We start from the raw sequence: 25,312 nt of genomic DNA on the forward strand, positions 1-25,312 counted from the left end.
CTGAATGCATTACTCTCTAGTAGTAACAGTGGTTCTCAACTGGTAGGTCATCAGGATGAGAAATAACAACCCACATCAAAAAGAAAAAAAAATACAACCACACAAATTTATTCAGTAAAAATGATGCTGTTTGGACATTAGATTGAACGCAAAGAGACAGCACAAGAACAATGGCATGGCTTCTAGCTGCCCAAAGAACATACTGTATAGCGTTAACTAAATGATACAAGTCTCCGCTTCTCGTTGCAGCTGGGGTTGACATGGCTGCTCCTCCTTTGTTCAGAAAAAGAGATATTTTCCCTAATGAAAACATGAATATTTATCTGTCCTGGTTTGTTTTTGTCCTGCAGCTGTACGGCTTCTCCATGATCAGCGAATTTGGTTTGGGACCAACCATTGGTAAGACCCATCTCCTCTTTTTCAGCCTTATCAGAGTTTTTGTTCAATGAATGGATGATGACCATAAGGCCTGTGACTAATCTACTGGTTAGCACTGGATGATTGCTAGTCTTTTTAGTAATGTCTACTGGTACATACTGGCATACAGATTTTCTTTTTCTTTCTTAAGCCTAAATGTGTCAGGATGCTCTATTAGCATAATCTTCCCTTGGACTTTAGACCCTGGTGGAAATGCAGACAACAGTGGGCCACAGGAACCTTTGAGTTCCTTAAAGTGGACTAAAAGTTCAAGTAGTTTTGGTCAAAAGGGAACCAGCAGAGACTGAACAGGGACAAAAAACTCCCCCACCCCTTGCCTCAGCTGGTTTTGCAGCCATACTTTCCATCTCCACTGATATCCCCTCTCTTTTCTTCTTTGCCATAACTGCAGTATAATCAACTGCTGACAGATATCTGTCAGCTCCAACTCCAATATAACATGCTTGTAACAACTGCCATGGTTTTCTCTACACAAACAAGTCGAAAATGTTGCGGTGGGAACAATAGCCAGTGTCAAAATAACAGTAGTATTGCTGAGAGATGTATGTACACACCAGTGCACAAGTATGCAATGCTCATAATAGGTGGATTCAAAAAAGAACTATGAACCAGGCTTTGCTCATAAGTCCTACTCTTGAAGAGTTTGTCCACGGCTCATTACACAGACTTTTATTTTCCTTCCATAAATTATCTCTTAACATAGTCTTTGTTAAGTATTTTTTGAAAGCAAATGTCCCTCTGTGTGTCTAGCTGTGTACATGACCCTGATAGATGAGGTTGAGAAACATGTCTTAATTTATTAGAGTGGCTCATCAGCTTTGATTGGCTGATTAGATGAGCCCTGGTGATCATCAGTTGCTCTTTCACTGGCTAGACTGATCTGGATTAATTCATTCACACCAAGCTTGTGATGGTCACAGCTGCAGCTCATTATCCTCACAATATGCTGAGGGGAATCACTAAATGTCATTATAGCAGGCAGTGTTACGGAGCAGGCGAGGAGGTGCAGCTGCAGAGCGACAACAGCAGCTCTCATGTCGTTTAATCATCATTGTAGTCATTGTTTCTAAAAGCCATGTCAGATACATGTTGTACTGCCTGGAGGCTTGTTCTGAACTTCAAAAAGACAAGATTATTTTTAGCATGAAGGAGAACACTGAGTTACACGGTACAAAATAAAAAGAAATCTTCCACTCTTGTGTTTCTCAGGTATGCTGTTGGTGTGTGGAGGTTTAGTAAATGGACCATACTCTCTTATCACCACTGCTGTATCCGCTGACTTGGTGAGCATCTTTACATCCCGTTGACTAAATTCATCCATTGTTATTATGCCTCTTCTCATTTCTAGCTCTATCTTTAAATCTTTGATTGTAGGGGACCCACAAGAGCCTGAAAGGCAACGCTAGAGCTTTGTCTACTGTGACCGCTATCATCGACGGCACTGGATCTGTAGGTGAGTATCACTGGAGGGAACACTAAGGAAAAGTATATGGAGTTATTCCATATAGAAAAACACAGCTAATATCATTCAAAACTGAAAGACTCTGGAATGCAGTAAAATCTGCAATCATGTGGGTTCCCACAAATCCTTAAAACATCTTGAGTCTGAAATAAGATTTTTAGAATTCAAGGTCTTTAGATGTCTAACAATATTTTTGATGGGTCTTGAATTTGATTTGGACTGAGATGTGTCTGAATATGTATCTAACTCTACACGGTGTTGTTGGCATCTGAACAATTATCCCTCTCATGGATTTGCTTATTCACTGGACAATAAACAACATTCAAGGCAGCATTTTATGTTCACAATCAAACAGCTTAGATGGAAGAGAGAGGGAGAAGATGGAGAAACTGAAGTTAAAGGAAATTTGGCTTCAAACAAAAAACATCTGGGAATGGTTGGCAGGGGAATCCAAAAAGCACATAGCTATGTGGTGCATGAATCCTAGTAATTTTTCTTTGGCTGGGTCTTGAAAACTCTTAAACTTGATTCTAAAGAGTGTGCTGTGCTGTTTTGGACCATTTTGGTAAAAAAAAAAAAAAAAATGGTTTGGACCAATCAGTGTAATTTGAGGAGAATGAGGCAGTAGTTCCTGGTGGAGTGTAGTTGTTCTCGAAGCCAATGAAAATGGCTCCCACAGGTGTAGCAATTAGATATGCAGCAGCGTATAGGGCCAGTTTTATCAGAACTGAATACAGACCATATTTATGTTTTTTATAAAGAGCAAAGAACAGCACTGAAAGCTTTTCGTGACAGGAAAGATGTTATTGCTCTTCCCTCAACCTGCTTCTAACCTTGCAAAGTAGATAGATTTGCCAGACTCCATCTCTGTCATCAGGCAAACTCATCTTAAAAAGCTCCAATCCATAACGCTGAACCGAACGCTGATTGGACCAATCAGCATCATCTGAGAAGAACAAGGCGGTAGCTACAGGCGAGGTTTAGTTGGACACTGAAGCCGTTTGCAACTTCTGCCTCCACTGTGGTGATTAGCTCAGATATACAGTTGCAAGAAAATGTATGTGAACCCTTTGGGATTTCTTGGATTTCTGCATAAATTGGTCATAAAATGTGTTCTGATCTTTATCTAAGTCACAGCAATAGACAAATACAGTCTGCTTAAACTAATACCAGAAAAAAATATATGTTTTTGTGTTTTTATTGAACAAAACATGTAAACATTCACAGTGCAGGGTGGAAAAAGTATGTGAACCCCTAGGCTAATGACTTCTCCAAGAGCTAATTGGAGCCAGGAGTCAGCCAACCTGCAGTCCAATCAGTGTGATGAGATTGGATGTGTTGGTTAAAGCTGGCCTGGCCTATAAAAAACACACACCAGTTTTGAATTTGCTGTTCTCAAGAAGCATTGCCTGATGTGAACCATGCCTGGCACAAAAGAGCTCTCAGAAGACCTACCATCAAGAGTTGTTGAATTGCATGAAGCTGGAAAGGATTACAGAAGTATCTCTAAAAGCCTTGATGTTCATGTGTCCACAGTACAAATGGAGAAGGTTCAGCACTTTTGCTACTCTCCCTAGGTGTGGTCGTCCTGTAAAGATGACTGCAAGAGCACAGCGCAGAATTCTCAATGAGGTGAAGAAGAATCCTAGAGTGTCAGATAAAGACTTACAGAAATCTTTGGCACATGCTAACATTTGTCTTGACAAATCTACAATAAGTAAAACAAACAATAATGGAGTTCATGGGAGGACACCACGGAGGAGCCACAGCTGTCCAAAAAAACATTTCTGCATGTTTGAAGTCTGCAAAAGAGCACCTGAATGTTCCACAGCACTACTGGCAAAATTTTCTGTGGACAGATTAAACCAAAATTGAGTTGTTTGGAAGGAACACACAGTGCTATGTGTGGAGAAAAAAAGGCACAGTGTACCAACATCAAAACCTCATCCCAACTGTGAAACATGGTGGAGGGGCCATCATGGTTTGGGGTTGCTTTGCTGCCTCAGGGCCTGGATGGATTGCTGTCATTGATGGAAAAATGAATTCCCAAGTTTATCAAGACATTTTACAGGAAAACTCAAGACCATCTGTCCGCCAACTGAAGCTCTACAGAGGATGGGTGATGCAACAGGACAACGACCCAAAGCATAGAAATATATCAGCAACAGAATGGCTTCAACAGAAGAAAATACGCCTTCTGGAGCGGCCCAGTCAGAGTCCTGACCTCAACTGGACTGAGATGCTGTGGCATGACCTCAAGAGAGCGATTCACACCAGACATCCCAAGAATATTGCTAAACTGAAACAGTTATGTAAAGAGGAATGGTCCAAAATTCCTCCTAATCGTTGTGCAGGTCTGATCTGCAAATACAGGAAACATCTGGTTGAGGTTATTGCTGCCAAAGAAGGGTCAACCAGTTATTAAATCCAAAGGTTCACATACTTTTTCACCCTGCACTGTGAATATTTACATGTTTTGTTCAATAAAAACATGAAAACATATAATTTTTTTGTGGTATTAGTTTAAGCAGACTGTGTTTGTCTATTGTTGTACCTTAAATGAAGATCAGAACACATTTTATGACTAATTTATGCAGAAATCCAAGAAATCCCAAAGGGTTCACATCCATTTTCTTGCAACTGTAGCTCTAGTATTAAGTCAATTTTACAAGAACTTGACCATTTTTCTGCATGAAAAAAAGAATAGAAAAGTAAAAACAACACCAAGAGCTTTTAATAATGGGAAAGATGTTTTTGCTCCTCTGCTGATCTGCTTTGCCATGAGTTTGTGAGGGTTAAAGGAGGAAAGGAGTTAGTTGTGTGAGTGGGTATATTCAGTGGCTGCTATTGGAGTGCTTAGCTCAGACTTAGCCACAGTGGTGGTTTTCACAGAACTGGACAACATTTCTTTATTAAAACAAGGGCAGAAAGCATCACTGAATGCTTTTCATGACAGAAAAGCTGTTTCTGCTCTTTTTCGGTCACTCTGATTGGCCCGTCATGAATGTGACAGAACGTTCCTCCGATCAACTTAGGAGAATGCTTTTTGAAGTCCTGCCCAAGGTTATAATAGTTTTTGATTTTTCATTAGTTTCTATTTTTATCTCGTTTTCACTTTCTGTGTTCGATTTCAGTTCAGTTTTTATTAGTTCTTACTGCTGGTTTGTTAGTTTAGTTTTTATTTTGCAAAAATGCTTCGTTTTGGTCTAGTTTTTATTAGTTTTAGTGTTCGTTTTAGTTTTCTACGGATGTTGGGGCTGAGTGAGCATCATACATTTTTAAAAACATATTAAAACAGGGTACTCTTTACTTATCATTTACTTATTTAATGATGATGTTTGAATACAACTCCAGACACAAAACTACCGCTATGTGAAGGTTTAACTAATCAGATCAGGCAATTTTACACCCCCCAGACTTGGGTGTAGGTGTCAGTCAGTATGGTTGTGTCAAAGCCTAAAACTAAGGATATTTTCACATTTTTATGTTATTTTAGTCAGTTTTGTAAGCGCACTATACAGTTTTAGTTAGTTTTCATTTTTTAAAGCTTAGTTTTAATTTAGTTTCAGTTAACTAAATTGATTTTTGAATTTTAGTTTTAGTTATTTAGTTAGTTTTAGTTAACTGTAATAAGCCAAAGGCTTTCTATGGGAGCTTTCTCACATGAATGTGAAATATATTCATGCAGTAGAAATATGAGACAGTCTATCTGGTGTGTCAGGTTAACCTGCTTTGTTATGGGTTTGCGTTTGTTCCATGTGGGGGTTAGCTGCAGTGCAAGCAGGTGTATACAATGGCTCCTACTTTAGCTTAGATGTAGCCGTGGGAAAGCAGCAGTTAAATCAGACCTGGACCACTTCTCTTTATCAAACAAGGAGCAAAGAGCCACACCCAAAGATTCTCTTGATAGAGATTAAGACAAAATTTATCTCCTAGCTCTCCTGACTTAAAAACAAACCAAACAGGAAATCTGTCAGTGTGATTGTGTCAAAGACAAAAACTCACCAGTAATAGTATATCATTAACATCATTAGTGAAATAAACACGGTCTTTCTCCTAAAATAGACAGAATAAATTCTGTATATTAAGCAAAGTACTCTGTATTTATTTTAAGTGGCACTGAAGTTTGATTTTGTATTTCCTTTAATATAGTTTTTCCTACCAAAATAGTGTATTAAAATGTCCAGATCACCCACACATACTTATAGAAGGGACTCTGTCTATGCTGTGATACCAGGTGCTGCATTGGGCCCTCTTTTGGCTGGACTGTTGTCTGCAGGAGGCTGGGATCAGGTCTTTTACATGCTGATGACCGCTGACTTCCTTGCTCTGTTGGTGAGTCTTTTATAAACCGTGAACAAAGATAGCAACAGTGGAAGTGATATTTGATGGGGATTTAGATCTTTTTTCCTTAAAGTGTTTAAACAAAGTATTTTTGGGGGGATAATAAATTAAAAGCACTGTTTAACTTTGAAATGTTTTGGATTATTTAAGAGGGAGATGTACTTAAATTAAATGTGTGACTTTGATTTTTTATGCAGCTTTTGTTACGGCTCGTCACCAAGGAGCTGGCCTCGTCTAAATCCCATCCTATCTCTACTGTAGAGTGAGTCCTGATATCTGTATCATAATTTTTACACATCCACCTCAGGAACTATTTGATTTATGTTCAAATGTTGGAAATATTTGAGGTAGTCTACTAAAAAATATATTCTGCAGGTTTGTTCATTTTTAGTTAATTAATATTTACATTTTCAGTGGAAAAAAATCAACATTTTGTTCATTTAATGCTGGATTTTAAAAATGGATAACACCAGCTTTTCAATCTTATGTGTTGTCTCTAATTCTCAGGTTGAAGGAGCATTGAGCGCTTTGATTCACCGCCTTCATGCAGGACTAAACCACTCATCTAAGCCTGAAATGGACCGTGCATGTCCAAAATGACAGGACATAAGACAGGAACTTTACTCCTACGCATGCACACTAATGTCTGTAGCTATTGATGTTTAACGACTTTACATTTGACCACAAGGACGAGCTGCAGTCGAAGTTTCACACAGGAGAAGCAAACCAGCCTTCAGCAGCAGCAGCCGCTCGGTTTAGAGGATTTACCTGCTCACATGCACACAGAAATGGCACACCTACTCTTCCTCTGTTAAACTTTTTTAAAATGTAGGTTGAGATTTGATCCTGAACACACTACACACTCAGTTTACTCAAAGGACTTAAAAATTTACAAAACAGGCCTTACTTTGATGTGTATATTAGGACTTTATATAAACTACAAGTGACGTTATTTATTTTTTTAAAAATCCTTTAAAACAGCGACTTCCATGAATGCTTTCTTGTAGATTGTCTTATTCTTTTGTAATACTTACAGGCACCAGAAACCCTCAATAGATACATGTCCAACAACCACATTAGGATCTGAATTTAGCCAGACCTGGAAAAGTAAATATCAACATGTTTGATTTGAGATCAGGGAAAGCTCAGACTTAACTCGATCTGGAGTAGTAAGAATAATTGACATCACAAACTTATTTGGACAAATAATCAGCTGTGAAAAGTCTTGAATCAGGCCAAAGTCCCACAGTCGTTGGAGGGGAGCACATTAAGCCCAAAATCAGGCGATAAGTCATGTAGTTGTTGCCATTTGATTTAGAATCTCTACCATGGAGAAATTCAGTTCCTGATCATTCGTCTGACACTTTCACCCTGCAAAGGTTTCAGGACTTATAGATAACTAACTTTAGAATAGTCAGTCTTAATGCTGATGGTCTCTTGCTTTTGTAGCTTATAAAGAGGCATCAATATTGATTTCAATCTGTTTGATAACCAGCAAAAAACTCCTTACAGGATCTTTAACTTATATATCTGCAGAAATCAAACATGTGTCAGATCCTTTTTTATAAGAAATTTGTGCAATTATGCCTCGAAAAAGTTTAAAAATTCAATTATCCTACAGTCTCCCTTTTAAATGTAAAGCCTAACAAAGGCTTTGGACCAATATTAAATTCTGTGTAATGCTTATAAATGTGTAAAAAAACACAAAAAAGACCACTTTAGCCCCCTCTCTGCTGTGTGGAAGTTGCTGTTTTAAGTCACCTTTGCCTTACTGAACCAAAGAGCTTGTGGGGATCATGTTGTAATTTAAAGAAACTTATTTTTTAAGTTATTACTGTGAGTTGTATGGTAATTTTTTCTGATTTGTTTTAAAATGAAGGCACCAAAGTTGTATTTTTATATCTTAAATGTGATTATGATGTCTGTTTTCTGTCGATGGGTGGGAGATATGAATGTAGCTTTATGTCAGACCTCCTTTGGATTTGTATTTATCAGTGCAATGTTGTTTAGTTAGTGTGTAAGTGATCTATAAGTGGATTTAAATCTTATTTTCAATGATCTTGTGGGCATAAAAAAGTTTAACTTGAAAGTTAATTCTGGTGATTATTTGCAGATTTGTGTCATATTTAGATATTTTCTATTAATTTATTGGCTGTAAACAAACACATGGTAATGTTCATAAATAGAAATGTGAACTCTGGGATTATTTCCTGTAATGGTGGCAGCATTTTCACTTTATCATGCCTTTTATTAGAAAAACACCACATATGTGTATTTATGATGTGTCAGTGATAGATCTAGGACTTGAAACATCGTGTGCCTTGTTCTTCGTGTCTTTTCGCCAGATTGTTGATTTTGTAAAGAAAAAAATCCTAGTTTTCCTTTGTGAATGAACTCTGTTTACTCACAAAGCATTCTGGGAAAGATGAATAAACCATTTGTGTTTTTCACTTAACTCTGGCAGGGTTGTGTTTTTGATGGCGTCTTACTACAGCAGGGCTAAATTGGTCTGATGGATGGCGTGGAGGGGGCTTCAGTCTCAGGTGGAGGTGGCAGCTGTCAGCCATGATGGTAAGCTTCTGACAGTCTGAAACCCACTCAGTGACACATGCAGACAAATAACAAAAAAACGCATGAACTCGAAGATTAAAAGAGGAATGAACTAAACTCAACCAAGGCTTTACCCAAAGGGGCATCAGTAGGCTCGTGGTAATGTCAAACGTACAGAGGCTGTTGTCTTTGATGTAAGCAGGCTTCAAATCAGGCAAAAGCAATTTAAACAGGCAATAATAAAGCAGCAGTCAAATGGCAGCAGTTTTAATTGATTTATTGCTTCAGTAATGGAAATGTGCCAGTCTTTAGTGAGCAGGTTTTTGGTGAGTTAGTTGCCAACCTTTGGAAGCCCAAATGTTTGATGTATTAAAGATAAAAATACAAAACTTTACTAATTAAACACAAAAATTTGGGATGTGTTTGTCTACTTTTGGAGTTAAAAGACCATCAGTCTTGTGAGATCACTGAGCCTGTCAGCCTTCTGCCGAGGGAGGCTTTTGAGTATGGATGCAACTATTTCACTAGTCAACTAGTCGCCCACTAGTGAACTGAATAGACAACTAGTCCAACATTGTTGTTGTGCAGTTATTTAATAGCTCTTACTGAGGTTATATGCCATGAAAAATTTAAATTCAAGCAGTTTTTTTGTCTCGGCTTCAAATATAACCAGTAATAATGGTTGGATTTTTTTGTTTGTTCAGCCAGGTAATGTGTACATATGTTCATATCAATGATTTCAACTATTGATATGATTAGAGTTTGCTGGAATTAGAGTTTGAGTGGAAGTAAAAGAAAAAAGAAGGAAAAAACAGAAAAGCTACATTATTTTTGGTAAGATGCAAGGTATAATGAATGAGATGAAAAATGTAAATGATAGAAAAATTACTGCATGGCTGTAACTTTGACTTGTAAAGATAAATGTCAAAAAGGATTTTTATAAAACAGACCACTAACGTATATTATACGTGTTTTATACCAGAAGCAGAGTTCTTTCTGTGACCAGCTGAGTGCTGCAGTGGAGCTGGGAAAACAATTGAGGAGAGAGATTGGAGGTTTCTGTGTTGACATGGCTGGAGAGAGGAGAAAGAGCAATTTATGGCCGGAAAAATTAGCAGGACAAATGTCACTATTAAGTTACATGTGCAATAAATGTCCCACCTCCCAAAGACTCAAGTTGTGCTCCTCTGTCTCTTAATTATGAGACAAGTTGTAACCCACAACTTCTAGCAGCGGGCTTTAAAGACCATGCAAAGTGAAACTAAATCTGTATTTAGGTTTGTTTTTTGACAGGCCGCTGTTTTATGAACCACCAGGGCAAGTTTAATTTTATAAACATATCTAAATTATAAGATTAAGCTTCAGAATCATGAAAAATGAGGCATTAAAATCTGACCTGGGATGATGTGGGCTTGTTGTTGAATTAGCCAAAGCTGCACCCACTCACAATAAATATAATCCTCTCAAATTAAAAAAAAAAAAAAGCTGTAACCTGACTGGAGGAATCATCTATCTGCTCTACTGAACCTGTCAGCTCTCTGTGTCATCTACCAGAGAAATAATCACATTTATATCATGGCGGACAGTTTAGAGCTGAAAAGTCTGAGGTTCATTTTCTCATCCTGTATTTAACTCTTCAGGTATTCCTTTTATCTCATTTTCTGAGTTATGTGAACTTATCTCTCTCTCTCTCTCTCTCTCGCATTTATGAGAAATCTTTGTTGTTAAATTGCAGCTGAAAAATTTGCACTTCAAAATAAAAGTCTTCAATGATGATTAGCATTGGAGAATTTTGTTATGACAGACTTTGCAGGAATAGGCTGTGTCCATGAACTGTTACTTTACCTAATTTCAGCATTGTAACACTAACAGACAGGAGAGATTAAACAGTTTCCACTTGCAGAGAGACAGTCACAATCCACTTTTAATCATCCAGGACTAAAGACAAGGGAAATATGGATAAAAGCACGCCATCAGCAGGTGAGATGTTTGTTACTGCTGCATCTGGTTCAGGTGAAAACTTAGACAAGCACTCCAGCAGTTAGCCTGCCCCTTGAGTGCAGCTGCCTGTCTCTGTGCCAGAGCATAGGCATAATCTGTTTTCTGACTCAAATCTCTCTGCTATGATGCTTTTAATGACCCGTAGGCCACAGTGGCTGATAGATTTGGGAAATTTACCTCACAATGAACAAAAACACAGCATGTAGCTGGCTGTTAACTTTTAATAAAGGCAAAGACATCAGCTAACAACACACTGTACTGAGATGAGCTGCTCTGGTTTTTCAATGTTTTTGTCATAATGATAATGGTTAACATTAAGCCGTATGAGGGTGAGGGTATGAGATTTAACACTAAACTCACTTTGTCATTACCATTGTAGGGTGGCAGTGCAATTTCACAATACAAATAAAAATGCTTTGTTAATTTAGTGTTGCTAAAAATAAGCGATGTGAATGAGTTATTTTCCATGGAAACTTTGTCTCATACTAAATTCTCTTGATTTAATTGTTTCATGAAAGAATGGGCCACAAGACCTTTTTTTCATCTTATGCATGTTGGTCCTAAAAACATACTCCACTTAAGAAGCCTCAAAAGAAACTGAACATATTTGTCACGCTGTTTACACTGAACTAACTGATGTACCTACAACACAAAATCACTCAGCTGGACACCAACAGTTGGTAAAACTCGGTATAAAGCTTTATACATGTCCTGAGTGCATCCCCTCCCTTCTGTTGAGATACATGCTGACATTTTCACAGCTGACCTCCAGACTCACCCAAACCTTAAAAAACCAGCCACGAGTATCATCACAACCATCTAACATCTCACGATTCACCACATAACCTGACTCTGGACAGGAAGGTAGGTATTAAAGTGTCACAGTTTCTCTGTCTCACTGAAGGCTTTAGAAGATCTTAAAGACTAACTGTTGTCATTTAAGGAGGATTATCCCTACACATAAATAATATTAGGTCATAATACACTATATTATAAATTTGAAAAAATACATTTTATTGCTTGGATTTTCAATAACAAAGTTATTTAGCAGCTTAAGTTGTCTGATCCAAAAAAAGCTAATGAAATCAGATTTATTTGTTTGCATCAGTAAATTTGAGTGAAAAGGCCCCTGTGTCTACATAAAGATGGATTGCATAGTTGTTTTATTTCCTTTCATCTGCAGGATTTCAGTACAGTGTGTGTCCATAAAGATATAAACTATTCCACTAAAAAACATGTTGAACCAGGCAGTAGACATGTTTATTCCTGCTGTATATTTGGACATTCGAGCATGGGGGTGGATGGGACTTTTGCTGCCTCTGCAAACAGCCTCTAGTGGACCCCCCAGGAACTGCAGTTTGTGCATTTCTGCATTGGCTTCATTTTTCAGCAGCAGAGGCTGACGCTTGTTTAAAAACAATACTGCAAGTGTGTCTTTGTGTGATTTAAATCTGAGGACTTTAATAGGTAGAACTTTTATGACACCCTAATAGTCACTGTTGCAAAATTCAATACCAAGTGACTAAACCTTTGTAGTGTGCATTCATACTATACAGATACTTCTTCTGTGTTGACTTAATATCAGCACTCACTTGCCCACCTCTTATCCACCTCTTCTCCAAACAACAGCCCATCCATCATAATCTATGTGGCTCCCTTACTGGTGTCCCTACATGGTGCGCAGTGAAACTGCTGCTGATAAGAATGAATGGGAGGTGAAATTCATCCGTCTTCCTCCGCTTATCAAAGGTCGGGTCATGGTGGCAGCAGGAAAAGCAAGTCAACCCAGACATCCTCTCCTTAGCAACAAAATTCAGCTCCCCTATGGGAAGTTCTGAGTCTGGCCTGAGGTCTCCTCCCATCTGGATTTACCTGAAACACCTTCACTGACAGGCAACCAGAAGGCGTCCTGTTCAGATTCCTGAACCACCTCAACAGGCTTGGAGCAAAGCTGAAGCAATAAGCTCCTAGTCCTAGTCCCTAAATCCCTCCATACATCCAAGAGCCTCACCTTATCTCTAAGGCTGAGCCCAGACACCTATAGGGAATCACATTTCAACTACTTGCATCTGCAATCTAATTCCTTCCGTGACTATCCAAAGCTCATGACCATAGGTGAGGGTTGGAACAGTGATCAGCTGGTAAATTGAAAGCTTTGCCTTCCAGCTCAGCTCTGTCTTTATCATAATGGTCCAGTAAAACACCTGTAACACTGCTGATGCTGCACCAATCCAACCGTCAATCTCATGGTGCATTCTACCCTCACTTGTGAACAAGACCCTGAGATACTTGAACTCCTTCACTTGGGGCAAAGTCTCATTCTTCATCCGGAGGGTTGAGGTCAGGGCTCTGAGCAAGCCAGTCAAGTTCTTCCACATCAGACTCTTCAAACCATGTCTTTATAGTCCTTGCTTTGTGCACTGGGGCACAGTCATGTTGTAATAGAAAAGTCATCCCCAAACTGTTGCCACAAAGTTGGTAGCATAGCATTGTCCTAAATGTGTGTGCTGAAGCATTGAGATTGGCCTTTCACTGGAGGTAAGGGGCCAAGTCCGAACCCTGAAAAACAGCCCCACACTATTATTCCTCCTCCACCAAACTTCACAGTTGGCACAATGCAGTCAGGCAGGTAACGTTCTCCTGGCATCCATCAAACCCAGACTCACCTGACTGCCAAACAGAGAAGCATGATTGGTCACTCCAAAGAACACGTTTCCACTGCTCCACAGTCCAGTGTCGGGATGCTCTACTCCAAAGTCATTCACAAAGCTCCTGTCACACAGTTTTAGCGATTACATTAAGCACTTTTAAGCACCATGCGCCTTAGCAGTTATTGGCCTCACTCTGTGATTTTACATGGCTGATTTCTGTTGTTCCTAATCTCTTCCACTATCTAATAATATCACTACAGTTGACTGTGGAATAGCCAGGATGAAATTTCACCAACCTTTTTATTGCAAAGGTGGCACCCATCATAGTATGCTCCTACTCACTAAGCTCCTCAGAATGAGCCACTTGGGATCACAAATGTTTGTAAATGGGGACTGCATGGCTAGGTGCTTGATTTTATACACCTGTGGCAACAGGTCTGTTTGAAACACCCGAATTCAATACTTAACAGGTGTGGCCAGATACTTTTGTCCACTTGGGACTGTCATTTGCCATACCTTATTTCCAGGCACAGTCATGACCCACTTGCTCTGTAACAGATGTTATTTCTTTCTTGTAATGAGTGTGACTCAGTTCTGGGAGTGACGTCACTTACACTTGTCTCTGATTGGTGGAATCGTTGTACTGTTCTTTCTTCATTTATGTCTCAGAAGTATAAACAGAGTCTAATCTACCTGTACCTTTCACTTCAAGTGTGTGTCGGTGTGAGGTGAGCGCGCGCAGCCTCGGGAGGTGTGTATGGGGGCGGGGGCGCGCGCCTGGACAGGCTTTATGAGATGCTGATAGAGCTCGCGAGGTGACAGAGAGCAGAGAGGAGAACACTCGCAAACAGGCAGAGTCTGTACCGGTGACAGGAGGATGTTGACCGAGCGCTGACTCCTCCGTTTGGCACGGAGCGCCTGCAGGAGCCGCACGGAGACGCACCGAGTCCCGGGAGAGGAGAGGAGGATCATGGGCTCCGCTTCGTCCTCGTACCGGGTCATTTACCTGGACGTGGATGGCAGGATTCAGAAGGTGCGGCACTCACTCACCATGCTGGAAAGATGAGATCAACCATGTTACCAGATGTACGATACATGCTTGAGTTAGTATGAGAATGTTTAGTGTTGAATATGAAAGAGGAATGAGAGCAACATTTGTTGTTAATTTGGAGAATAAAGTAGGCATTTAACTCCATCTTTCTGTATTTAACCCCACTAAAACACCACATAAATATAAGAAATTTATAATACTTGGATCTTGGGTAGTGTTAAACCTCAAAAGTGCATTTAAAAGCATTTGAATAACAAGTTGCATGTTGGTGCTTTGCATCAAATGTAATAACATCAGATGATTATGATCACTTCTCATCAAAATAAGGAAATATTGAGGAAATTATGTGTTAAATTATTGGCATTTGCCATCACAATGTATGAAAATTTGCCACATGTAGGTCCCTGGCATGGCACATTTCTGGGAAGTCTGCTCTAAAGGCTCCTTACTCCCTGTTTTATTACTGAAATATATTTGTTGACATTTTTCAGTGGCGTAAGGAGGTAGCAAGGACCCCTGGGTTCCCACTTACACATGCACGCACCATAGGTGCAACCAGGGAGGGGCTTTGGAGGTGCCGGAGCTATTCCTTGGATAACCAAAGCACCAGTGGCAGCTATTTTAAATTGAATTTTAAGGCTTTAGCACACCAAGGACAACACAACAAAAACAACACAGAAATGGAATAATCCAAAGGCAATTTTAACCCGTTTTTCTATACACGCTAGGAGCAACAGAACTTTCTGATTAGATCATGCACATTTTAAAAACAGTCACCCTGCAAAAGTCAGCAATGTGTTTCACACCATGTTCTGGTAAACTGAGATACAGTAGAGTGGGAGATAAAGTAAGGTTTTTGCCTTTCTTCTCAGGTTTGTGCACAATGGCACTGTTATGCCTGTAGCGGAGGTCAGTGACGTTTTATTTCAACTGTGTCATCCACTGCTCTGCACCGTCTTTTCAACCAAAAGTAGGCTGGGAGGAAGAACTGACTTTTTATTCGTTCCATAAACTAAATAATATTGCTAATAATATTATAAGTGCACCCTTGAGGTTTGCTGCAAGGTACAGCTGACATGTTTGTGTTCCAGAAATGGACAGGGGAGTGATTTGAGGGAGCTGATTGACCAGCAGCAGGGATTAGCCGTATGTCCGAGGTCAGAGGAGGGTATTAGTAAATGTATTATTGGAGTAAAGACCTGTTTGGTTGGAAACAGCTCCAGCTGTGTGTGTAGAGCATTCAGGTTCACATGGACATGTGTTGGGCTGTCTGCTGCCTGTCTCCATCTTTTACCAGACTACTTAGTATCAGATTAAAGACTCAAATATTTATGTGAAAGGGAGAAAACATCATGCAGTGTCATGGAGAGGACATTTTGCCCCTCTGCCTCAACATACAACAAGGAGCATTTTGATTGGTCAGATGTCTGCTTGGCTGCTTGTCAGCAGCCAAACTTTAGAAAAATCAACCATAGTTTAAAAACTATTAGCCACAAATTGCACAGTGAAATTAAGTTGCTGGTTAGCTTGCATTGTCCTACTACACTCTAGAAACAAAAGCATGCAAATAATTTGCACAAAATAAATGTGTCTGGTGTGCAATGGCTTTTAGTCTTCAGATTAAAATGGCTTTCAGTTTTACTCACATCAACAGTTGAGTCTAATTTCAGTTGTTGGAAAACACCAAAACTTTTGGTCCACTTTAAGTCAATTGAAAGTCCTGACATTTTAATCTTTACTTTAGTCAAATTATTTATTTTCTTTTAATTAATTTAATCAGTCATGTTGTCCAACTTGCAAAGAAAAGGAGTTTTTATTTGCAACGTTTCCGTACTGGACCATAAATACTCCTTTTCTTTGCAAGTTGGACAGTGTGCAGGTGTTTGTCTTTGAAATGTTCGCTGGATACCCTGCCCTCTGACGCACCTGTCCTGAGAAATAGATGTGCAAAGTTGCCTTTCCATTGTTAATCAGTCATATTGTAAAATGAATGTAAATGTAAAAAACTCATAGTGTATATTAATGCCCTATCAGTGCTTTAACTCAGTGGTTCCCAACCTGGGGTCAAGGCACCGAAAGATGGATGCCAAAGATCTCCCTGTCTGCTCTGAAGTTGTCAAAATAAGGAGTACAATTAGTTTTAAAAATCCTGATTAGAATAGAAACATAATGCACAACAGCGTGTTAAAGCTGACCCGAAATATGTTTAAAACATAAAGAGAAGCTGTTAATTTTGAGTTTAAAGTCAGATATTTGGAGGAAAAAAACCCTCTGAATTTCACAGTTTTGAAAGCTGTAAAATACAAGAAAAAAACCCTCAAAATTCCTGGGTTAAAAAAATTCTCAAATTTTGTCATTAAAGACTTAAATTTACAGCAATGGAAATTTAAAGAATTACAAAATACCGAAGTGAAAACAGTGGTTTGATTTTGGATTTTTTTTAACATCATAATCTTAGTAACTTGAAGTGTTTTTTTCTTGAAAATTAACAGATCCTCTTTCTTTTCTCTCTCTCTTTTTTCATTTTAATGTGGCCCTTATACGCTTTCGTAATAATGGATAGTTTTTACATTGATATTTTGGTAAGAACAAGTGTGGAGTCCAGCACTCACATTTTAGTCTAGTTTTAGGTATTTTGGTTGTATTTCTGTAGCCGGAGAATCAGGATCCACTGTCTACTCCTTAATGAGGAATCCTGACCGAAATTTCAACCCAGTCAAGTTTATTTGATGCTAAATTTCCTAGTTTGGATCCCACACAGTACCAAAAAAAATAATTTTCCTTTTAAAGAGTGTAACAGACATTTTGGGAAAAAAGTTCAATCTTAGGCACATTTATGACCCACTGAAAAGGGCTTTATGACAGTCAAGTCCAGGTCTCAGTCCAGACCCACTATTTGAGAACCACTGGTTTAATAGACACTTGCTTTCGGATTGTGCAGCTTTAGATGTGTTTGTGCATCATGGGTGCTGGCAGCATAAAAAAAAAATACTTAATTACAGTGAAAATAATGAGCATCCCTATAGCTCCCGCAAAAAATATCTGGATCAATGATGCATGTGTGAAACCTTATAGGTACATTATTGCAAGAAGCCCAGTCTCCATCAGTGCAGCTACTCTACAGTGTCTATACAGTAGCTACTACTCTGTATACATTGTCCCCGAAAATGATCAAGATATAACCATTATAGGTTTGCCCTCTTATTAGGTTTATATCTAAAATGACTTTCAGTGATCAAGATGTCTATTTTAAATGCAAATAAAGGACCAAGAGTAAATAAAATAGCATCAAAATTGAGTTTAATTACCCAAAAACTCCAAGTGGAGGACCTCTGGCTCCAACTGCAAGGTCCAAGCCCTTCAAAAAGCCTCCGAGCGTCTTTATATCAAACTAATGACAGTATGGTAGATCATTAGACTTACTGAATCGATGAACTGCTGCATAACTGTGTGGTAAAATGGCATACAAAAATCAAAATTGGCCATTTGGGTATTTAGAGCCACCATTTGGGTATGTCCTGTAGTTCTCTGGTTTTGTTACCTGAAAAGAGATGACTAAATATTTTGTTCACTCTCTGTGATTGCTTTTAGGAAATGCCACTCACTGATCTTTGCCCAGGGGTTTTTCTTTAAAAATCACATTTTTCTGTAGCTTAAAACTCTATTTCTGTTAGAAAACAGTCTCTACATGCAGATTAATCTCAGGAGTCTGTTTGGAAGTTAATCTGGGTTGTTTCTGCTCGGCTGCTCTCTCTGAAGTCTGCAGATCTTCAGGTTGAAGAGTAACTCAGGCTCTGACCTCCAAATACACTTCACAGTTTGGTATTAAATACCATCGTGCACGTGCAAATATAAAGAAAACACAAAACAGAATGTCAAGATGGAGCTGCCATGTAGTTAGTTTAACAAGTCATGTCTTCAAACAGAGGAGTCTTTCTTTGTTGTTGGGATGGTCTTATTATACATTTTGCAAATAGTGGTGATATCTGCAATGAAAACAAATACATGCAAATTACTCCATCATCTCATGACCTTTCTGTTACTTCCTGTTTTTTGTTCATGCACCATCAGGAATAACTAATGAACCAACAGTTGTGTGAGCACAAATAAATCAAGGGTTAAAGGAGGATAAATAGGCACAAATTTCAAACTGAAAAAAGGAAAGAAGATGCATTATTGGTCCCAGTTCTTATCAAGGATAGTCTGAACAAGAATATCTGCAGAGGTTATTTGGTCTAAAAGGTTATAAAGGTGAGAAATAATTATCAGGGTTTCCAAAAGCCATTGCAAACAATAAAAATGTTTTTATTTTTTTTAATGTATTTATTTTTAATGACCCGTTTTGGAAGTGTAGTTGCACAGTATTGGATTTCTGCCATCATCAATCCTGAGAAAGTTTTTGAAATAACCAAAAAAAAAAACCCCACACATTTTTCTTCTCCAGTGTCAAACAGTAAACTTGTTGTAGCTTAAAGTAAAAACTTTGCAGGTCTGAATAAAATAATAAAGGGGGCGTGTTTGAGTATACCTGCAGTCTTGTGCTACAGTGCCTATAAAAATATTCACCCCCTTGGATATTTAACCCTTTTATTAATTTTATAAATCAATCATGTTCAATATAATTTGTCATTTTGACATATAAAAAAAAAAAACTCTTAAATTCACCCAATTTAAACTGTTTGGCATATTTCAACAGAGGTCTAGCCATTTGGTGCTAGTAGTCTCACAATTATTTAAATGGGGATCACCTGAGTGCAGTGAATGTGTCTCAAGTGATTGTAGTATAAAGACACCTGTTTTTTGAAGGTCTAGTCACTGGTTAATCAGTATTCCTGGCTACCGTTACACCATGAAGACAAAAGAACACTCCAGGCAACTCAGAGAAAAGGTTTTTAAAAAGTACAAGTCAGGGGATGGATACAAAAACATTTCCAAGGCACTGAACATCCCTTAGAGTTAAATACATCATCAAGAAATGACAGGATTATGGGACGTGTAAATCTGCCTAGATCAGGCCGTCCTCACAAACTGAGTGACCGCACAAGAACGAGACTAGTGAAAGAGGCCATGAAGACACCTATGACTACTCTGAAGGAGTTACAAGCATCAGCACCTGAGATGTGAGGGACTCTGCCGACAACAACTGATGCGCGGGTTGTTCACCAGTCAAAGCTTTATGGGAGAGTGGCACAAAGAAAATGAGTTGAAGAAAACTCAGATTAAATCTGGGCCAGAGTTCACCAAAGGCATATGGGTGACTCCCCGGTCAGGTGGAAGAAAGTTCTTTGGTCTGATAAGACCAAAATAGAGCTTTTTGACCACCAGACAAGACGACAGACACTGCACATCACCATAAACATACCTTCCCCACCGTGAAGCATAATGGTGGCAGCATTATGCTGTGGGGATGCTTCTCAGCAGCCAGCTCTTGAAGGCTTGTAAAAGCAGAGGGTAAAATGAATGCACGGAGATTTATTTAGAGCAGTTTTGTAAAGGAGAATGTAGTGAAATTTCAGATCCCAGAGCCCTATCCACACAGACTCAGTGCTGTGATTGCAGCCAAAGGTGGATCTACTAAATACTGACTTGAAGCGGGTGCATATTTATGCAGTCTTTTATTTTACCTTCTTTATTTTTTTCTACTTTTTTTGTCAAAAAAAAGCCAAATTATACTGAACAAGATTGATACATAAAATCAATAAAAGGTAAAACATTCAAGGGGGTGAGTACGTTTATAGGCACTATCTGGTGTGGAGGTCACTGGAAAAGCAAGTTGCACACTCTGCTGTTAAGCTGACATCTTGCAGTGGTGGAAAACCCTGGGGTTGTTAGCTGAACTTTAAAGCAGATAACTGTTTCAAGGGATGAATAATCATAAAAATACCACCAATGGGATTTGGTGTTCAATTAGCACCCTGCTGTTTATTGTTGTCCACTTGGACCATTTAAACTGCATAGTTCACTGTTGTGTGATGCACTGTGAATGTTCAGTGCAGCATAAGCTGCATCATCAACAGAGCAAGTGCATTTTTCATGGGCTCAAGACCCAAATCTTTTCAAGAAATTGCCAATGTAATCTCTAATGTTTGCAACAAGTAGCTTTCTCCCTGATACACAAAATCAAGACCCATTACTTGGATGTTGTTGCAATGAAGTCAAAGGTAGGGATGCATGATATTATCAGCATTATATCAATATCAGCAGATCAGTGATATGTACTGATATACCAGCTGTAAATATCGACTCTGAGTTTGGACATTTCGGCATATTGGATAAAAAAATCCAACATCATGCATCCCATGTTTGCCAAAGACACCAGCATCAGCGTCTCAAGACCTTTCTATTACCTCCTGTTGTTTGTTTCTGCAGACCATCGAGAATAACTGATGCAAAATGAGTGTGAACATAAATAAATCAAGAGTAAAAGGAGGATAAAAAGCCACACATTTCAAACTAAAACTGGAAGAAGATGCATTGTAGTTTCCTAGCTTTTCTTCAAATTAGGACAGCAACGAACAAAAGGTTAAGAAATAGTGAAAAATAACCATGAGAGCTACCAAAAGCTGGTGCAAAGGATGGCAGTGTTTTTATTTATTCATTTATTTTCATAACCCGATTCAGGACTAGGTTTATATAAAATTTTGAAAACATCCAACATCGGCTAAACAGTCTTGTGCTAAACCTCTTTGAATGCAACATTGCTGCCTCTGCTTCACAAAATCTCAAAATATTTATAACCTAAAGACATTTTTTTTAAATTAAATATCATAAAAAAGAGGACTGAAATCAGGATAAAGAGATAGAGTCAGGTCATTTTGTCTTCAGCATGAAGGCAGATTAAAGGATTAACAAAATGAAGTTAGTGATGAATTAAATCCTCAACATTTTATTGATTTATCATTGCAGCTCTTCTTTGGGGTGTTAGATCATTCTTCATTTAATCTGTTTATCTGCTGCAGGGTGTCTTAGTTTCTCTGCTTATTTAAAGGAAAAGAAGAACCACAACCCCTCATAAAGAACCTGATCCATTGTGAACTGAAGCTGCTATATTCAAGGCATTTAAGAGAACATCTCTACTTCCTCAGTGTTAATGAGGAAGAGTAGAACCCACTCATTAGAAACACGCTGTGACTCTTCCTTCTGGCTAGCAGCGTTGCACATTGAAGATGATTGGTCCCATTATGGCTAATAGAGAAGCTGTGCTCTGCTGAAGTCCGTCTCCTCACTCCACCGTTGTTCCACAGCTCTGTTTACTTTGACGAGCCAGTGGAAGAGTGACAGCAGCTCATAAAGCGGCCATATAACCAGGTTTATACCTCTGTGACACTTTGCATTTATGGCGCTGTGTCTTCTTTATGGAGTTCACACAGAGCATGTGTGGTGTCAGCCGCTCTAAAAGCATGTTATTTCCTCATTGTGCTTCAGTATGGGAGGATTTTTCTTTTGTTATGACTCATGCAGCTCAGAGCGTTTGCAATATCAACCAAGGACGAGATGGTTTGTTTTGTTTGTATGAAAGGATTTGATGCAGAAAATGTATTTTTGAATGGTGTGAATGTTGTTGTCTTCTTCTTTGTGTGCAGCCCTGTCCTGCAGCAATCTTCCTATATCGATTGTTGTTAATATTGAGCTGTGTGTTTGAAGGTCGCCTGCTGCCATGCTGGAGATGAAGTATGAGCTTTGTAGCAGAAATGATGATCAGATCAGGTTTGAGGTTTAATTGTTACATTAAATGCAACATTTGAATGATTAGTAAAAAATCAACCAAATCAATGATGCGGCAGGAACAGATATCAATAGTCAATGTCAATTGGCCACGTCCAACCAAATCAGTGCTTACACCTTGCACATAGCTGAATCACAAACTCTGATGTGTTTTCATGGTCAAACATGAGGGAAAATAGTGGGGTCTGCAGTTTTTATGTGCATAAATATGACCGGAAATGCTGCAAATAAGAAAAAACTTGCAACGTTTTTTAGCTTAGTGTGTGTGGATAAGGAGTAAATTGCAACTTTTTGCAGTGGAGACACATTTAGCCAATAAGAGCTGATGTTTGTGGAATAACATGTATAAGTGAACATCCATCCAGGCTCACTCATAGAATTGGCTGGGCCCCTGAAAAGCCCCGGTGAATGGGCCCCTAACCAGTTGTGATTTATTGATGATATCAGTGTGTGTGTGTTGGATCAGTAGCATTGGTGCTAACATCATGCTTAACAGTTATGTCATTTTGGATCTAAAAAGTGGGTCAGTTATTATTGGGTTCACCACTTCTCCATTCATTATTGCCACATCTTTTTGCCACTTTTAACCAATTTTTGACACTTTTTCTTGCCACTTTTTGCCCCTTTATGCTACTTTTATCAAATTTTTGCCCTTTTTCACCCATTTCTGCCACTTTTTTTAACTACTGCCCATATTTGCAAACCCTCTGCCTGTTTCCCCCCCATTTTAGCCACTTTTGCCCATTTCTGCAAGATCTTTGTACCCATTTTTTCCTACTTTAGCTGCATTTACCATTTTTTTAACCATGTTTGAGATTTTTTGTCTATTTTTGCTGCTCTTTGCCCACTTTTGCTAACTTTTGCTATTTCTGCCACTTTTCGTCCATTTCTCCCTACTTTTTGTGTAACTTTTCCCACTTTTATCTCAATTGTGCTTTTTTTTCAACATTTTCTGTCAACTTTTAACCACGTTTTGCCTCTTTTTGCCCTTATTGCAACATCTTTTTGCAACTTTTGCTTACTTAAGGTTTTCTTGCAACTTTTTGTCAATTTTTGCCCGTTTTTGCTGCATTTAACCCGTTTTACTGAGCTGTCTGCTCTGATGTTGTGAAAATAAGGTTTGCATGGAGTTTTTTAAAATCATGATTATGAACATGTTGTACACTGGTGTAATAGAGACACCCTCAAAGATGAAACAAATTTAAAAATATCTTTTTTTATAACAAAAAAAAAAAATGTAAATTTCTTTTTTTGGGGGAAGGGGGTTAATTTCTGAGATTTCAAAGTTATATGTCAGACAAAAACAAACTCAGAATTTTCCCATGTCTCTGGTAATTTGCAAAGACATCCAGAGCATGACCAGGGTTGTGTCAATCCTCCTTCTCACCTGAGGTACTCAGGCAGCTTACTCTGCACATCTGCGCCGTACTGCAGCCTCAAGTTTTGGGCCAAATACGCCAAAAAGTTTTTACTGTGCTTGATGTGGCCCAGGGTTACAGTTGATGATCACTGATGTAGACAGTGTGTTGAAGTATGTCTGAAATTTTTGAATATTCATATCATTCAATATTCATGAGATCTAAATAGTAAAAGTTTATGATACCTGTTTATAGAGTTTATAAAGATTCTTCAGCTCCTCTGGTAAAGGTGTGATGTATTTTAGGTTAGATTTGAGATAAATATGTAAATCATCATAATTGTAGTCCAGTGACACTGATCTATGTGTCCTGTTTAGCTGTTGAACTAAAACATAAAGAGATCATGTTTAATGGTCCATATCACCCAGCTGTATGATCAGACACTGCTCAGATGTGTTTCCCTCCTCTGTTAGCTCTCTGATTATCTGCTGCATATTTAGCTCCTCTTTTCAACACCACACTGTCGTTACAACTCATGTCTTTTCCCAGTATTCTCCCTGTGTTTCTCTCCTTTGTTGTCCAAGAATAATCAGATTCTGGCTAGCATGTCCAGGTTTCTTCTCCATTAGCATAACAGTAGACGAGGCTGGTTTAAAGTGCAGGATCATCGTTCTCAGAGACGTATGCAGCAGCGGCAGGGGAGTGATTATGATAAAAACAGGGTTTGTTATTGAAATCAGCTGCAGCTTCTAGAAACAAGAGCATGGTTTTGTCGAGCTTTAATGTTGTTCAGAGGTAGATAGAAATAAAAAACAGGTTTTTAAAAAAGTGAGGGGTATTTATCTGATCAGATTTATTATTTAGAGCAGAAACAGAATCAGCAATGGACAAAAAGAACAAAAAAAGCTTTATGAAGCCATTATTACATCTCTGCTGGACTCTACACCCATTTACATTGTGTTGTCCCCCCTTCACTCCCCTCTTTGTTTCTTCTTAATTTTATATTAAACATTTATCCGTTTGCTTTAGGAAACATTTCTCATCACTGTTTTAATCTGAGTTTACAGCACGCAGTCAGGAGGAAAGTAAAGCAGATTAGATGAGGACCAATGAGCTCAACTGAAGCACAAATCATCTGCATTTAAATGAATATACATGTACTCTTATGCCAATATTTATTCAGTCATTATTTGTCTCTGAAATGGATTAACATTCCTCTTACTAAAAATGGCCTTTTTTGATTTGTTAAGCATGTGAACATGTACCACAGTTTCCAGTTTCCTAGCTCTTCATTTGATTTTATGCATGCGTTTGATTGCTGTACTATTAAAGCAACAGTAAGTAGAATTTTTGAGGCAAAATATCTATTTACTGAAAATGATTGTTCTTATTCTACTTATTTTTATCAGTTAAGATCTTACATTGCTATAAATAATTGCAGCAGTCTTTAAAGTCAAAGAGAGTCTGAATATTTGTAGTTTTAACAACATGGCGACAGAGGGGTTAGCGCTGTTGCCTCACTGCAAGCGGGTTCTTGGTTTGTTACCCGGTCAGGGCCTTTCAGTGCAGAGTTTGCACGTTTGCCTCGTGCACGTGCAGGTTCTCTCTGGGTACTCTGGCTTCCTCCCACCACCAAAAACATGCTTGTTAGGAGAACCGGTGACTCTAAATTGTCCGTAGGTGTGAGTGGTTGTCAGTGTAAGTCAGCCCCATGATTGACTGGCAACCAGTC

The 25,312-nt window shown here is 38.7% G+C and overlaps 2 protein-coding genes across 5 annotated transcripts in view; both read left to right on the forward strand.

The window, feature by feature from the left end:
- slc37a1 (solute carrier family 37 member 1) overlaps nt 1–8,673 on the forward strand; it is a 31,854-nt gene extending 23,181 nt beyond the window's left edge. For both annotated transcript variants that reach the window (XM_041807473.1, XM_041807474.1), the window contains exons 15-20: nt 351–399; nt 1,648–1,721; nt 1,813–1,891; nt 6,138–6,235; nt 6,442–6,506; nt 6,752–8,673. In XM_041807473.1, the coding sequence (XP_041663407.1) occupies nt 351–399; nt 1,648–1,721; nt 1,813–1,891; nt 6,138–6,235; nt 6,442–6,506; nt 6,752–6,767 (381 nt within the window). In that variant the 3' untranslated portion in view covers nt 6,768–8,673. The remainder of the gene's footprint in view (nt 1–350; nt 400–1,647; nt 1,722–1,812; nt 1,892–6,137; nt 6,236–6,441; nt 6,507–6,751) is intronic.
- Nucleotides 8,674–14,170: 5,497 nt separating this feature from the next.
- The window catches only part of pde9a (phosphodiesterase 9A), a 54,646-nt gene continuing 43,504 nt past the window's right edge, over nt 14,171–25,312 (forward strand). For all 3 annotated transcript variants that reach the window (XM_041807248.1, XM_041807247.1, XM_041807249.1), the window contains exon 1: nt 14,171–14,479. In XM_041807248.1, the coding sequence (XP_041663182.1) occupies nt 14,417–14,479 (63 nt within the window). In that variant the 5' untranslated portion in view covers nt 14,171–14,416. The remainder of the gene's footprint in view (nt 14,480–25,312) is intronic.

The sequence above is a fragment of the Cheilinus undulatus genome, linkage group 15, assembly GCF_018320785.1.
Source record: "Cheilinus undulatus linkage group 15, ASM1832078v1, whole genome shotgun sequence".
NCBI classification, from domain to species: Eukaryota; Metazoa; Chordata; class Actinopteri; order Labriformes; family Labridae; genus Cheilinus; species Cheilinus undulatus.